Consider the following 13,786-nt stretch of genomic DNA (forward strand, 5'->3'; position numbering starts at 1 on the left):
AGTAACTAGAACTGACCTCTAATATAGCTAATATAGCTGATTCCAATATTTTTAATTTTTTGTAATAGCTTAGAGGGCAGTTACAAAGCAGAGATCCTATTACACTTCAGTGTACACACCTGCCGTAAAAATGATTTAAATAATTATCCATGGAATTGTTGGAATCGATAACTATAATTGACCTATGTAGGAGGTCAATTCTCGTTACGGAATGTAACCACTCGATGATTCATAATTTTTGACTTCTTTGCAGTGAGTGTGTGAACTCGGTTGTCGTAGGATTTCTAGAGTTTTATTGATCTCTCAATACCGCGAAAAAGTAACACATATTGCAGGTACGGATTCTGTTTCTTTCTTTTTCACAGTAGTGAAGACAGTAAGATGAAATGTAAAAATTCCACGACTGTCGTGCACATACTTGCTGCATAAATATTCTAAGTAACGAACCGTGCCGTGTAATGAATGGAATCGGTAACTGTGCTATCCTTACACGCGTAAATTGAGACAATAATATATTTCAGTCATGTATATTTCTCTTTTTCTGTTCTTATTTATTTTCGTTGCTTTCCATTCTTTCCGAAATAATTCGTGGCTAAATATTGAATCATGCAAACTGTGATTGTAATTTTATCCTGTGCTACATTCATTTATTTTCGAATACGACATTTGCTGTCAAAGACTGCCTCTTTGTATCATTGCTCAAAGCCGACGGGTGGAATCAGACACTATAGCTAACCCGATATCTGTCTAGTGCTGTCATCTATCTAGAAGCTTTCAGAACTTGGAGTAAAATACTATGGATCATAGGCTGGATGTATAAAGACCTTGGCTATAAACAATGGTAAGGGAAATCGATGAGAAACAGAGTTATTTCCTGCAAAACATGTTAAGTGACGCGTTTTATTTATATTAGTTGATAGTTCCACGATAAACCGAGAAATAGCTTCTCTTTCACTAATTTCAGATTATCACTAACAACAACTTTGTGCACCTAATCAGTGGTAAGTGCCAAAAACGGCTTCCAATAGTAGTGACGAGTGTAGTTTCCATGCCTCGTCAATGCTTTTCAGGGTCTATTTGTATAAATCCGAGAATGGCGTGGACATTTAAATCTCAGATAAGAGCCTGCATTTGTATCGGAGCGCAAATGAGCTTCAAAAGTAGTTATTAATTAGGTAAGTGGGAGTATGTTTTTAAAGAAGTAAACAATGTTGTGCCCCTTACCATAGTCTACTTGAATTTAATTGACTGGTTGATGGAAGAAATGTTAAGAGCTGTGATAAACATGCTTTACATGCTGTAGGAAGGCGCTTGCTAAAATTAATTTTATATTGTGCTGAATCCCATATTAATATTGAAGATTTTCGTACTTTATTATTGCAAAAATTTTCATTGGAACTCTTACTATCAAAAACTGAAAGAATTCGAACATTCTGAATTTGTATTTTTGAGAGGTTTCACAGTAACGTTTCTTTAAAACCCACACCAAATAAAGAGTGATAACTCAATAGTAATACATATTAAGCGTACTCAGTTTGCAACAGTGTTAATTACCCACTGACGAATTTTAAAAAATAAAAGTAAGGTAGAATATACCATTTTAAAAATATGCCATTACTGTAAATATATTTGAAAACAATGACTTACCTGAATAAGAATCACATTGCATGTGCTTAAATTATCATATTTAGGTGATTTTATTGAAACCTTTGCTGCGTAATTTCTCAAAACAACCAGTTAGACCCTTATAATTGTTTACAGCCAACGTCTTCGTATAAAGGGCTGTGAGTGACTAAGCAAGCCATCGTATGCAGAGTGCACCTGTCTTACGAATACTAAATCAAAAGACTGGCTTCTCCACTCCAAGAAAGTGTAAAGTGCGTAATTGCGTTTTCTTACACATTACAGACATTGTTTCGAAATATTTCTACATTCCTTTGTAATTCCTCTAGTTTGTACGAAATTTGTAGTTAGTGAAGGCCACACCAAACTGCACAGAATGTACGAGGCATTAGTATGTAATATGTCAAAAACATCTTCAAATTTGAACTGAAAATATGTTGTCGAATTTCATATTTTTCATTGGCATGAGGATAAATGTGCTTTGGTAATGATTTATTACATTTTTTTCGTATTTACTCTCCCGATAGTGCTCCTGGTTTTAAAGAGAGGTCAAATTAAAAATTTTGAACGTGGAAGTGCAATGTTGCTTATGACAGACGACAGTTTTTGACCTCTTATTTTTTAAATATTTGTAAAACGAGTTTCAATTACAGGATGCGTTAATGCACCTCCTTCCACTAAATTATATTTTTAGCTTCTCTTTTCAACTTTTGTGACTGTGTAGTAAGAGATTTTCCAGCGATCCAAGGCACTCAACGAGGGCAATAGGTTTTCTCAGCACAAGTAGCTTGGGCGGATGGAAGATTTCGTTTATTTGGCTACTAAGTCACGTTGATGATGAGACAACCACAACGTCCTGAACGGAGCGAAATGGCGCAGTGACTATGGTCGTGAACTCGTTGTAGGACGGAATGGGTTAGAAATATACAATCGGCCTTCCTCATGTACTATGCGTAACTTCCCCTAGAAACTGCCACTTTGGTTTGTTCACCAATGCTACGGGAGAATCCTTCGAACTACTACGCCTGCACCTATACCTACAGTTACTACACTCCGGAAGCCACTACATAATGCGACGCAGATCGTAGTTGCTGCTAAAGTCAGTGATATTTCTGTCCTGTCTTATGGTCCTGTGCGAGTTGCAACGTAGTGGCAGCGCAGTTGTTAGTTTTCTGTATTTACCAACTCATTTTCGAGAGAACCACCATTATTCTGATGAGTACCATTTACGTTCCTTGAGAAAAGTTACTTTCGCACCGACTGTACCGACTAGTCATGATGCTAACAGCGCGTCTCCAAATTCGTTCGATGTCCTCTGATAGCAGCTCCAAACACTACAGCACCATCTAGAACTGAATACACTAGTGTCATGTATGCGATTCCTTTTAGAAATGCACTTCTCCAGAACAAATCCAGCTGTCTCATTCCTTTTCCCAACGACTGGTCTTATGTGTTCGTCCCACTGCAGATGGCGTTCATAGGAAGCGCTTGAGAGAGGAGCGGGAGGGGGATTGTCCTATATATACATGGCGCCGGCCCACCGCCGGTCAGTACATCAGCGCACCTCATGATGGCAACGTGGTCGATTGCCGAAATATTGTATCGTATGCACACTCATACCAGGCCGTTCACCCGAGATTTATTTCGTCAATTCAAGAATTGTTGAAGACAAACCATTAACTTGCACAATGATTGCTGAATGAAAAATGGTGCGCCACAGTGATCACAGAGATTTCGTCCAACAAGATCGAATGAGAATTCCTTGTGAGTTGCAAACGGTGCAGGTCATTCATCTAGGTATCTACTTGTAAAGAATGCTTATAGAAACATATTTGTCTAACGGGGTGATGGGAGCTGATGGAACGTGATGGCATGCAACCGAATGCGAAAGAGTGTGCCGCGAGGCTTATTGTGAAACTGACCAACCATTAAGGCGAAGCTGCGATAATATATTTTATGGGCACAGAAAAAACAAACATCCAGAGGCTGAATTTATCGTGTGGTTCACGGTGGTATGATTTGCAATGTCACACACTTTCCAGGAGGGATAGTTTTCTTTAAAGGAGTACGATTTTGTATCACAGACCAGGAATCAAGCAAAAGAAGTTAATTTGAGCAAGTATTGGCCAAAAGCAGTGTTCATACCACAGTCTATTTCTCTTACACCCATTTTCCTACTCTTGCTTGCTGTTACGTAAATACTCACTACTGCCCTTGCAAGATCACGCATACGACAAAGAACCGCAGGGGGCAGAGCACCTCCACCACAATAAATAACTTTTCAGCCAATTTACCATTGAGATAAACAGTCGGCATAATTGTATACGGATACGTTAAGGCATTAATATTAGTTGATCTTGATACAACTTTTTTCGTACCTCCAATTTCCAGGGTCCCTTTCACACGCATTTATTCTTCAAATCCCGAGTGGCTGGAATTGAAAACAAATCCCTTATAAAATCATGGGATAAGTTCGTTCATTTCATCTAGCAATTTTGGAGCCGATTTCGCAGTTTGCTATGCATCGTCCAGAATTTCGTTACCTTACGTGTTCCAACCCTGTAGCACTGATTGAAGTTGTGCAATCGTACACTGGTTTCCTTGAAATCACTGTACTCTATGAAGCGCACAATTCAATGTGCGTAACGTAGGTCTCTATCATGCACATCGTGTAAATTGTATCGAGCATCCTCGAAACGCGCAAACACCAGTTTTTGTAACAAGTGCGCTTTGTCCTCCCTTGAATATCCAGTTTTTCTTATGCACTACACGGTCATACTGTTGCGGACTTATTCGAAAATAGTTCATAATTCTTTTTTAATATACTGCAAATGATCTTCCACGTACGTATTTGTTTAGTATCCGCTCCTTGGACAACGACTATCCTTCACTAAGTTTCACTGAAGACGGGATTTATGGCTCCCTGTCCGACAAGGGTGATGAACTACGTGGGTCGACACGTGTTTTAGTGTCACTTTCACTTGTTAAGCCCGTATCGTCACCATTGTATTCCTCATGTACATTGTTCGCACAGTCGAGGGTATACGGCACCACACATTCCACTAACTCATCTTGCGGAAACGCTAATACATGTATCATCTTGCGGAAACGCTAATACAGGTATTCCATCTGCCAATTCTTTCTCACTGTGCGGGAATTCCATGGTCCCATTTCTGGCGAAATGTCAACTTCGATAACTGTAGCTGTAGGTATAATGCAATATTTGGTTTGTTTATCCTTGCCATTGCTCTGCTTTTTATCAGTACCGCCAGGACTGCAGTACTGTTGTGAGTTACTTGTCGACTGAACGGTTCAACTACGCTCCGTAGGCTAATGCTGTACTCATCATTGGATATCTCCAGTTCCGCTTCTTGTTGCATTAGCAGCCAATATTGTGGGTGCATGGTAAACAATACGTGGAGCATCGAAAGCCATAACATCGCTGCCATTTTGCGACCTCACACTCAGCTCCTTGTTAGACGATGTGTAATCTAACGTTCCTCACCACAATCTTTCAGTGTGTGCAAACAACAATACCTAATGAAGCTAAGACTCGAAAGGGCATTAGATTCTCTCCGATGCTGCGTCCTTCCTTCTGGGGGACTAATGAAAGATAAGATAAATGCGCGGTGTGTTGGAGGTGGGAGCGTCCCCCTGCAGTACCTGGCGCGACGTCCAGCTGCTGCGCGCGCTGGCAGGTGGCGCCGCAGGCGTTGGGGCAGCACTTGTCGGTGGCGGGGCAGTCGCCGTCGTGCGCGCACGCCGTGATACAAGCCGCCTCGAACGCCGACAGCGCCGACAGGTCGCCGGGGCAGCTGCCCGCCTTGCTCACCGCGCGCTCCCGCGCGCACTGCTCGGCGCACTGCAGCACACCAACACACGCAGGCCCGTCACTTCAGTCCGCAGTCTCCAACCTTACCTTCTACCTGCGCCACAATACACAGTTCAGATATGATGCACATTGTTAGCACTAAAATGCTTTTTTTCCCTTTATTGTCATTTCCATTCCCCATCAGCAACATAAGCGCTGCTCTTCAGCCGAGAGACATAAATAGACAGGAAGACATTTAAAAACAATATGAAGGAGATAACATGGCGGAATACAGAAACAAAAAAGGCGGAACAGAAGCAAAGAAGACAAACAAAGCGGTGACTGTAAATCAGAGATAAAAATCTAAAAAGTATGATACACACAAAAAAAAACACACCCTACATTAAAAGGCGCCAGGCAAAGTACGGTTGGAGCATAAAAGTCCGTAGAACGAGTAAAACAGCCACATGACGGACGGCGTAGCAAGCAACTGTCATGGACGAGAAACAGGTCGAGCACACAATGAAAACCCACATCACTAGATCACAATGTATAACGGCACCGAAACACAACACTAACGTAGCACACTGATAACGAATAACAGAATAAGAACCTGTGAGGATCTGCAAGGGGGGGGGGGGGCAAGGGAAATTGGAAGAAGGGGAAAGCAGGCGAGGAGGAGGGGAAAGAAAGGGGGTGAGGTGGGTGTTGCGCCGAAGGATGGCTCGGAAGGGAAAGGACGGGAGAGGAAAACAGCCGATGAGAGGGTGCAAGGGCTCAGGGAGATAAGGAGAAAAATCCGCACTGGGAGAAGGAGGGGAGAGGAAGAAGGGAGGCCATGGGGAGGGGGGGGGGACAAGGCCAGGTTAAAGTTGGAATGAGGGGTATATGTCACGGAAAAGTTCATCATCTGGGAGGGGGAGGTGCTGGAAATTGCCTTGATGAAGGAGATGGAGGGTGTGGAGGTGGAGAGAGGGAGATACAGCGATAGAGGTGTGGCAATGGGCGGGTAGTGGAGAGGAAGGAGGAAACCATGGGGTGAGGGGGATCAAGCCTGCAGACAGTGTAAAGGATGCAGAGATGTTGGAGGAAAAGGAGGAGGTGGGGGAAGGGGATGAGGTCATACAGGAGTCATGTGGGGGAAAGAGGCGGATACAGAAGGCAAGCCAGGCTGCATGGCGTTCGAGGATTTGGAGGGAATCGTAAAAGTGGGTGGGTGTGGAGATTCAGGCAACGCTGGCATAACAGAGGATAGGGCTGATGAGGGATTGTGGAGGGTGGTGGAAGGGTGCAATCCCCATGTCCGGCCAGACAGGAGTTTCAGGAGGCGAAGGCAGGAATGGGCTTTCTGCTGGATGGTCAGGAGGTGAGGGGTCCAGCTGAGGTGACGGTCGAGGGTGAGGCCAAGGTATCTCGGGGTGAGCTGGATGGGACGACGATAAAGGGTGAGGTAGAAATCATGGAGACGGAAGGAGCGGTTGGTGCGGTCTATGATGATCAAATGCTTTTCGGTAGAATCTTATATATAGAACACATGACTTGAAATGACTAAACCACGAGAAAACAGTACCACGTAAACAACTGACACTCTAGTTCCGAAAGAATAACTAATGTACAAAATACGTGCATCACATTATTATGAACAGTCGACATTATGGAGCAGAGTACACTAAGTACATCTACGGTACACAATCTGATCAGAAGCATGCGTAAACCTCTGTGTAATGCAGAATTGACCACTAGATGATACGAGAGGTGTGCCCTCCAGTATGTTGCTCAGGAGAGATCAGTCAGTCCGAACGTGGACTAGTCACTGGATATCATTTAGGTAAATGCATCTAGGACATTTCAAGCCTTCTAAAGCTGCCGACAGGGGGTTAAACCATAATCTCCCTTCTTCTGAAGCAGTCCAAGGCGACTATTGGTGATGTGATTGTAAAGTGGAAACGCGAAGGAACAAGTACGGCCAATCCGAGACCACGAGGACCTCAGTGCTGACAGACAAGGACCATCGAGTGTTGCCGCAGGGTGATTATAGAAAACTCACATGAAATCAGAGGGAGAAATCAGTCGTGAGTTCCAAGGTGCTACCAGCAGTCCAGTTAGCACAATGACAGTGGCGTACAATGGCCGAACAGCTCGTCATAAGGGACACATACCTGTATTCAGCCAGCTGGAGTGGCCGAGCAGTTCTAGGCGCTACAGTCTGGGACCGCGCGACCGCTACGGTCGGTAGTTCGAATCCTGCCTCGTGCATGGATGTGTGTGATGTCCTTACGTTAGTTACGTTTAAGTAGTTCTAAGTTCTAGGGGACTGATGACCTCAGTAGTTAAGTCCCATAGTGCTCAGAGCCATTTGAACCTGTAGTCAATGCTATGCGACGCTTTAGAGTGAGTAAAGTGGGTGACTGGAAACGAGTCATTTGGCGTGATTAATCGCTCTGCAGTCTGTAGTAATCCGATGGAAGGGTGTGAGTTTGCGAATACCTGCAGAACATTACCTACCATCATGTGAAGTGTCGACAGCGAAGTACCGAACAGGTATGAGGTTATTTTTCGTAGTTAGTGTGGCCCGCTTGTTGCATTTAAGGAAGGATATGAACAACTTTCACAGCATTTTGTATTGCATATACACTGAAGCACCAAAGAAACTGGTATAGGCATGCGTATTCAAATTCAGAAATACATAATTAGGCAGAATACGGCGCTGCGGTCGGCAAAACCTATATAAGACAAGTGTCTGGTGCAGTTGTTAGATTGGTTACTGCTGCTACAATGACAGTTTATCAAGTTAAGTGAGTTTGAACGTGGTGTTATAGTCGGCGCACGAGCAATGGGACACAGCGTCTTCGAGGTAGCGATGAAGTGCGGAGTTTCCCTTATAACCATTACACGAGTGTACTATGAATATCAGGAATCCGGTAAATCATCAAGTCTCCGATATCGCTGCGGCCGGGAAAAGATCCTCCAAGAATGGGAATAAAGACGACTAAGAGAATCGTTCAACGTGACAGAAGTGCAACCCTTCCGCAAATTTCTGCAGATTTCAGTACTGGGCCATCAACATGTGTCAGCGTGCAAACCATTCAATGAAGCGGCTTCGATACGGGCTTTCGGAGCCGAAGGCCCACTCGTGTACCCTTGATGACTGCACGACACAAAGCTTTACGCCTCACCTGGGCCCGTCAACACCGAAATTGGACTGCTGATGACTGGAAACGTGTTGCCCGGCCTGACGAGTCTCGTTTCAAATTGTATCGAGCGGATGGGCGTATACGGGTATGGAGACAACCCCATTAATCCATGGACCCTGCATGCAAGCAGGGGACTATGTAAGCTGGTGGAGGCTCTGTAATGGTGTGAGGCATGTGCAGTTGGAGTGATATGGGACGCCTGATACGTATAGATACGACTCTGACAGGTGACGCTTACGTAATCATCCTGTCTGACCACCAGCATCCAATCGTGTCCATTGTGCATTCCGAAGGGCTTGGGCAATTCCAGCAGGACGATACGACACGCCACACGTCCAGAAGTGGTACAGAATGGCTCCAGGAACACTTCCGTTAGCCACCAAACTCCCCAGACGTGAAAATTGCTGAGCATATCTGGGATGTCTTGCAAATTGCTGTTCAGAAGTGATTTCCACCCCCTCGTAATCTTTCGGATTTATGGACAGCTCTGCGGGATTCATGGTGTCAATTACCTCCAGCACTACTTCAGACATTAGTCGGGTCCACGCCACATCGTGTTGCGGCACTTCTGCGTGCTCTCGGGAGCCCTACACCATAGTACGCAGATGTACCAGTTTCTTCGGCTCTTCAGTGTAGTACAGGAACGGTTACGAGACGATGATTGATTGTATCGCCATGACCATGCACCATGTCATAAAGTACTACATGTGAGGCAATGATTGTGGACAACAACGTTGTTGAAATTATACTAGGTACCAGGAGTCCGCCGGCCGCTGTGACCGAGCGGTTCTAGACGCTTCAGTCCGGAACCGCGCTACTGCTATGGTCTCAGGTTCGAATCCTGCCTCGGGCATGGATGTGTGTCATGTCCTTAGGTTAGTTAGGTTTAAATAGTTCTAAGTCTAGGGGACTGATGACCTCAGATGTTAAGTCCCATAGTGCTCAGAGACATTTGACCATTTTGACCAGGAGTTATGACCTGAGGAGGAGTTGGCTACCATTCAATCACACACACTCAGATACCTCGTGGAAAGTGTCCCCAGCAGAGTTTAAGCCGTTATAACGATAACGGGTGGGACACACACACACACACACACACCTCATATCAATGTTCAATAATAGCTGTCGGAACGCTTTTTGTCAGATAGTTTATGTAGTGATACAACCTAAAATATTCTTACATGGTTGCACGTAAAGTAATATAAGATACTACCTGGAAGACACCTGCTTCGCCTAGTATTTTTTTTCATTTGTTTCCTGAATTGAAAAAAACATGTTTGCATCAGTCATCTCATTTGTAAAGCATCTAACATAAATTACATTTGGTGTTCTAACTTCTTGTGCCAAGCCGTTTCAGTTTGATTGGTGTCAAACATGCAAACGCGCAAAACAAGCATCATAGTTGCTCGTGGGGGAAACACAAGAGTTTCAAATTTCCTTCGCATATTGGGTATGTATTTCTGGTTTATTGAGCTTTATTGATAGTCATAATGTACGGTCATCTTGCAGGAAAGTGGAATTTCTTAAATAAATTCGGCTCATAATTACCGACTCGCCTTTCTCTTTTTCAGTTAGTATAAAGGGCGATCAAAAAACTTCCGTTCGAAGGCCGTACAGTTCAGAATCGGTAAGTATGCCAATCAGGCAAACTCGCCGTGGGCATTGAGAGAATCATCCCATAGACCCACCAGACTGAACACACCCGTTTGATAAAACAATATGTCCTGCTGCGTGAAAAAGTCTGTAGCTGCCTGCCGCACATCCTCGACAGACAGAAATCGTTTTCCCTTCAAGCTTGATTTAAGCGACCGAAGGCATGATAATCACATGGGGAGAGATCACGACTACAGGGCGGGTGCTCGATTGTCTCCCACTTGACTTGTTTGGGCGCATTTTTTATAACGTTACCATGTTCACGTTTCCGCATTTACCGTACGCACAACGGAAAGACTCGAATGCCACACTAATGTCTTTCCTACATCTCGGTGCTTATATATCCTCATCGGAGTCTCGCTATGTTGCATAAACGCTGTAGCAACGCCCTCAAATGGAAACTTTTTGATCGTGTCTTGTATTTGCGCTTCTATTATGTTGTATCGAAGCTTTTTCACCAGGACATACCTGGAACATTGAGCGAATTTAGGGATTTTGTTGCGAATATTACGCTCCCGCATTGGTTCATAATTATATCATTGGATTTAAACACTTTTTCTTCCTCTTGTGTCACTGTTTGGTCATCTGCTTGTTGAACTTCGTCATTTCCTGTCACCAAAATGTTTCACTCTTGCAACTGTTGTTTGCTTACGTAGTTTCTCACTATAAGTGGAAACAATTTTTCGTTGAGTTGTTCCTCTGACTTTACTATGCTCCACAACTCATCGATGAAGATGATTTTGTGAAAGTGTGGATCAATGTGATATGTGTCAGTTCCTAGCAACATTTTAGAACATTCGAAAATATTTCAGAACATTCGAAACCACTCGTTAACGTTAGAGAATATTCGGAAAAGCTCGAGAACATTGTATAATGATCTCTAATTTTTTTCCCTCGAAAAATACTTGATACGAAATAGACAGATGATATCTGGGCAAGAGCGTGATGTCATGGCGACCACGTCAAACTCTGTTCTCTACGCTGAGCCTTCTGGCCACTGGCATTCACTTTCGACAGGGTAGACACAGACGGACTTATGGGATCCATGTCACTGTGTCATCTGTCATCAGTACATCCACCATCCCTCAAGTGGCATATTATGTTATCGGATAAAGATCGACATCGTCTTTCAAGGTGTTCTACTCCTTTTCCCTATAGTCTTAACTCATTAAGTCTGTGCGTATAAATGAATACCTGTTTGCATATGCAGAGCAGTTTGTATCAAACAAAGAGCAAAAAGCTCTCGAAAATGAAAGAATTGACCATTTGAACTAGAATACAGTAACTGAAGGTATTCTTTATCCTCGAATGAAATTATTCGTACGTTTTACGTCATTAATGAAAAATAATCACTATGAGATAACGACGGTGAAGAGTACACAAGCACTATCATTCAAATGCCGTATAAAGCGTAGCGGAGAAAAATGGCGTCTATACTGAAACTACTATCATCGACGAAATGCGAAAAGCAGTTAGATTGCGTCAGGAGGGAAAAAATGCAACGAGATCATAAATATGATGGGGAAATGTCGATATATGGTGCAAATAATTGTGATGTGATTGTGAAGTCAGTCAGTCATCACAAAACATGAAAGAAGTTCTCTATCTCAAGAGCCATCCTCCAGAGAGTGAACGTAAGCTGTAACATCTACTGAGAAACCTATAATAACGTCGTGATTTGAAATGAATAACTGAACAAACTACATTTTTCGGGCACTCTGTACGATAGTGAGATGGGCTTGGTTCCAATGACCGATTCTTTAAAAACCGCACGTCAGAAGGTAGAACATATACAAAAGGCTGTAATTTACAGATAAGTGTGTTAATCGAGGTATTATAGTCCGGTACACAGATTTCCTATTTTTCATCGATAAAATTAATTTTAATTGTGACAGAATTATTATATGGGCAAAATGAAACATACTATCAGATGAAACGTACATGCAAACCATAACGAAGCTTTGTACTGGTGGTACTGGTGCTGTCATGGTCTGGCTTCAAATGCCTACCTATGGAGCGGGGCGGGGGAGGGTAAATCGGTGTTTATTGAGAGGAATGTGGACAGATTCCAGTGTTTGACCATTCTGCATAAGAAAATTGACAAACTCGTCTCAGTAAACGAGGACGCTAAACAACTCCTATTCAGTGACGCTAATCTCGGTGGTAGCGGGTTCGGATCCAGGAGAGAGAAAAAATTTTCACCTGGACTATTTGGCTTACAAGGGGAAGAGAGGTGGTGACGTAAATTTTCCGTTTACCCGATTTTGCACTATTCTCCTGGACTGATTTCCAAAATTCTTTCCAGTATCTCATGTAGTGAGGGCGTGTTCTTTCCTTCATCATCATACAACACAGACATATCACCATATTCTACACACACCCGTTAGTCATCTACATTCGTCAGTTAGACTTAAGACACAATTCTCACATACTCAAGGCAACGAGTCAAAGCATTCTATAAAATTATGTTGCATCAGCTGCTGTACGACAGCCCATCGTCATCCGGACACCTCCACTATCTCCAAAGGTAAACCTGTATTAACATCAATGGAGTATGTTAGAATTAATGACTACACCAGTAGCGACTCTGACCTCACGAGTAATGAAATGAGGAAGGATGATAGTCCAGGGATAACAAAGAAACTTTTCTATTTCATGCCAAATATCTAAATATCAAATTAAACAATTTCACTTGTTAAGACCAAGACGAAGTTCGAACGTACGTAGGGAGAAACGATCACCATAATAAAATACGGGAAATCAGAGCTTCCACCTAAAGATACAGGTGTTCGTTTTTTCCGCACGCTATACGATATTGGAATTACAGAAAATTATTGTGAAGTTGGTTCGATGAAACCTCTGCCAGGCACATAAACGTGATTTGCAGAGTATCCAGGTAGACATAGATGTAGAACGTCTTCCATCGGTAACTCGAATGGGAGTTCGAAAACTCGTATGGTGCACTTCCCAAGTCTGCGTGGTCGACAGTGAGCGCACCAACATTGCCGTCGACGTAGAAAAAGCGTAGTAGACGTTTGATATCACGAAGTATTCATTCGCACAACGCGTCATTGATGACTTTGACGTAAACGGTGTCGTTTAAAATGGGCAAATGGTTCCCCAAAATGTCGGAACTTAGGGTCTTAGCTATCCCGCTTAGGAAGCGGTCCACTTCAAGGCCCTTGGTCGGGTCTAGTCATTGCAGAAGATGAATCGTAGTGTGGATTTTCGGAAACGGTTGGCCATGGTTGTAGTACATGTAATCGACGGCCACTGAAAGTAAACAACAGAGAGCGCGCAGGCGGAAACAACAGCAAAAAATGGTTCAAATGGCTCTGAGCACTATTGGACTTAACTTCTGAGGTCATCAGTCCCCTAGAACTTAGAACTACTTAAACCTAACTAACCTAAGGGCATCACACACATCACACATCCATGCCCGAGGCAGGATTCGAAGCTGCGATCGTAGCGGTCGCGCGGCTCCAGACTGTAGCGCGTAGAACCG

At 43.4% G+C, this 13,786-nt stretch overlaps 1 protein-coding gene across 1 annotated transcript in view; it reads right to left on the reverse strand.

Moving 5' to 3' along the window:
• The window catches only part of LOC126256122 (anosmin-1), a 276,158-nt gene that overhangs the window by 41,866 nt on the left and 220,506 nt on the right, over nt 1-13,786 (reverse strand). The window contains exon 3 of the mRNA XM_049955460.1: nt 5,287-5,485. Within this exon, the coding sequence (XP_049811417.1) occupies nt 5,287-5,485 (199 nt within the window). The remainder of the gene's footprint in view (nt 1-5,286; nt 5,486-13,786) is intronic.

The sequence above is a fragment of the Schistocerca nitens genome, chromosome 1 (genome assembly GCF_023898315.1).
Source record: "Schistocerca nitens isolate TAMUIC-IGC-003100 chromosome 1, iqSchNite1.1, whole genome shotgun sequence".
NCBI lineage: Eukaryota > Metazoa > Arthropoda > Insecta > Orthoptera > Acrididae > Schistocerca > Schistocerca nitens.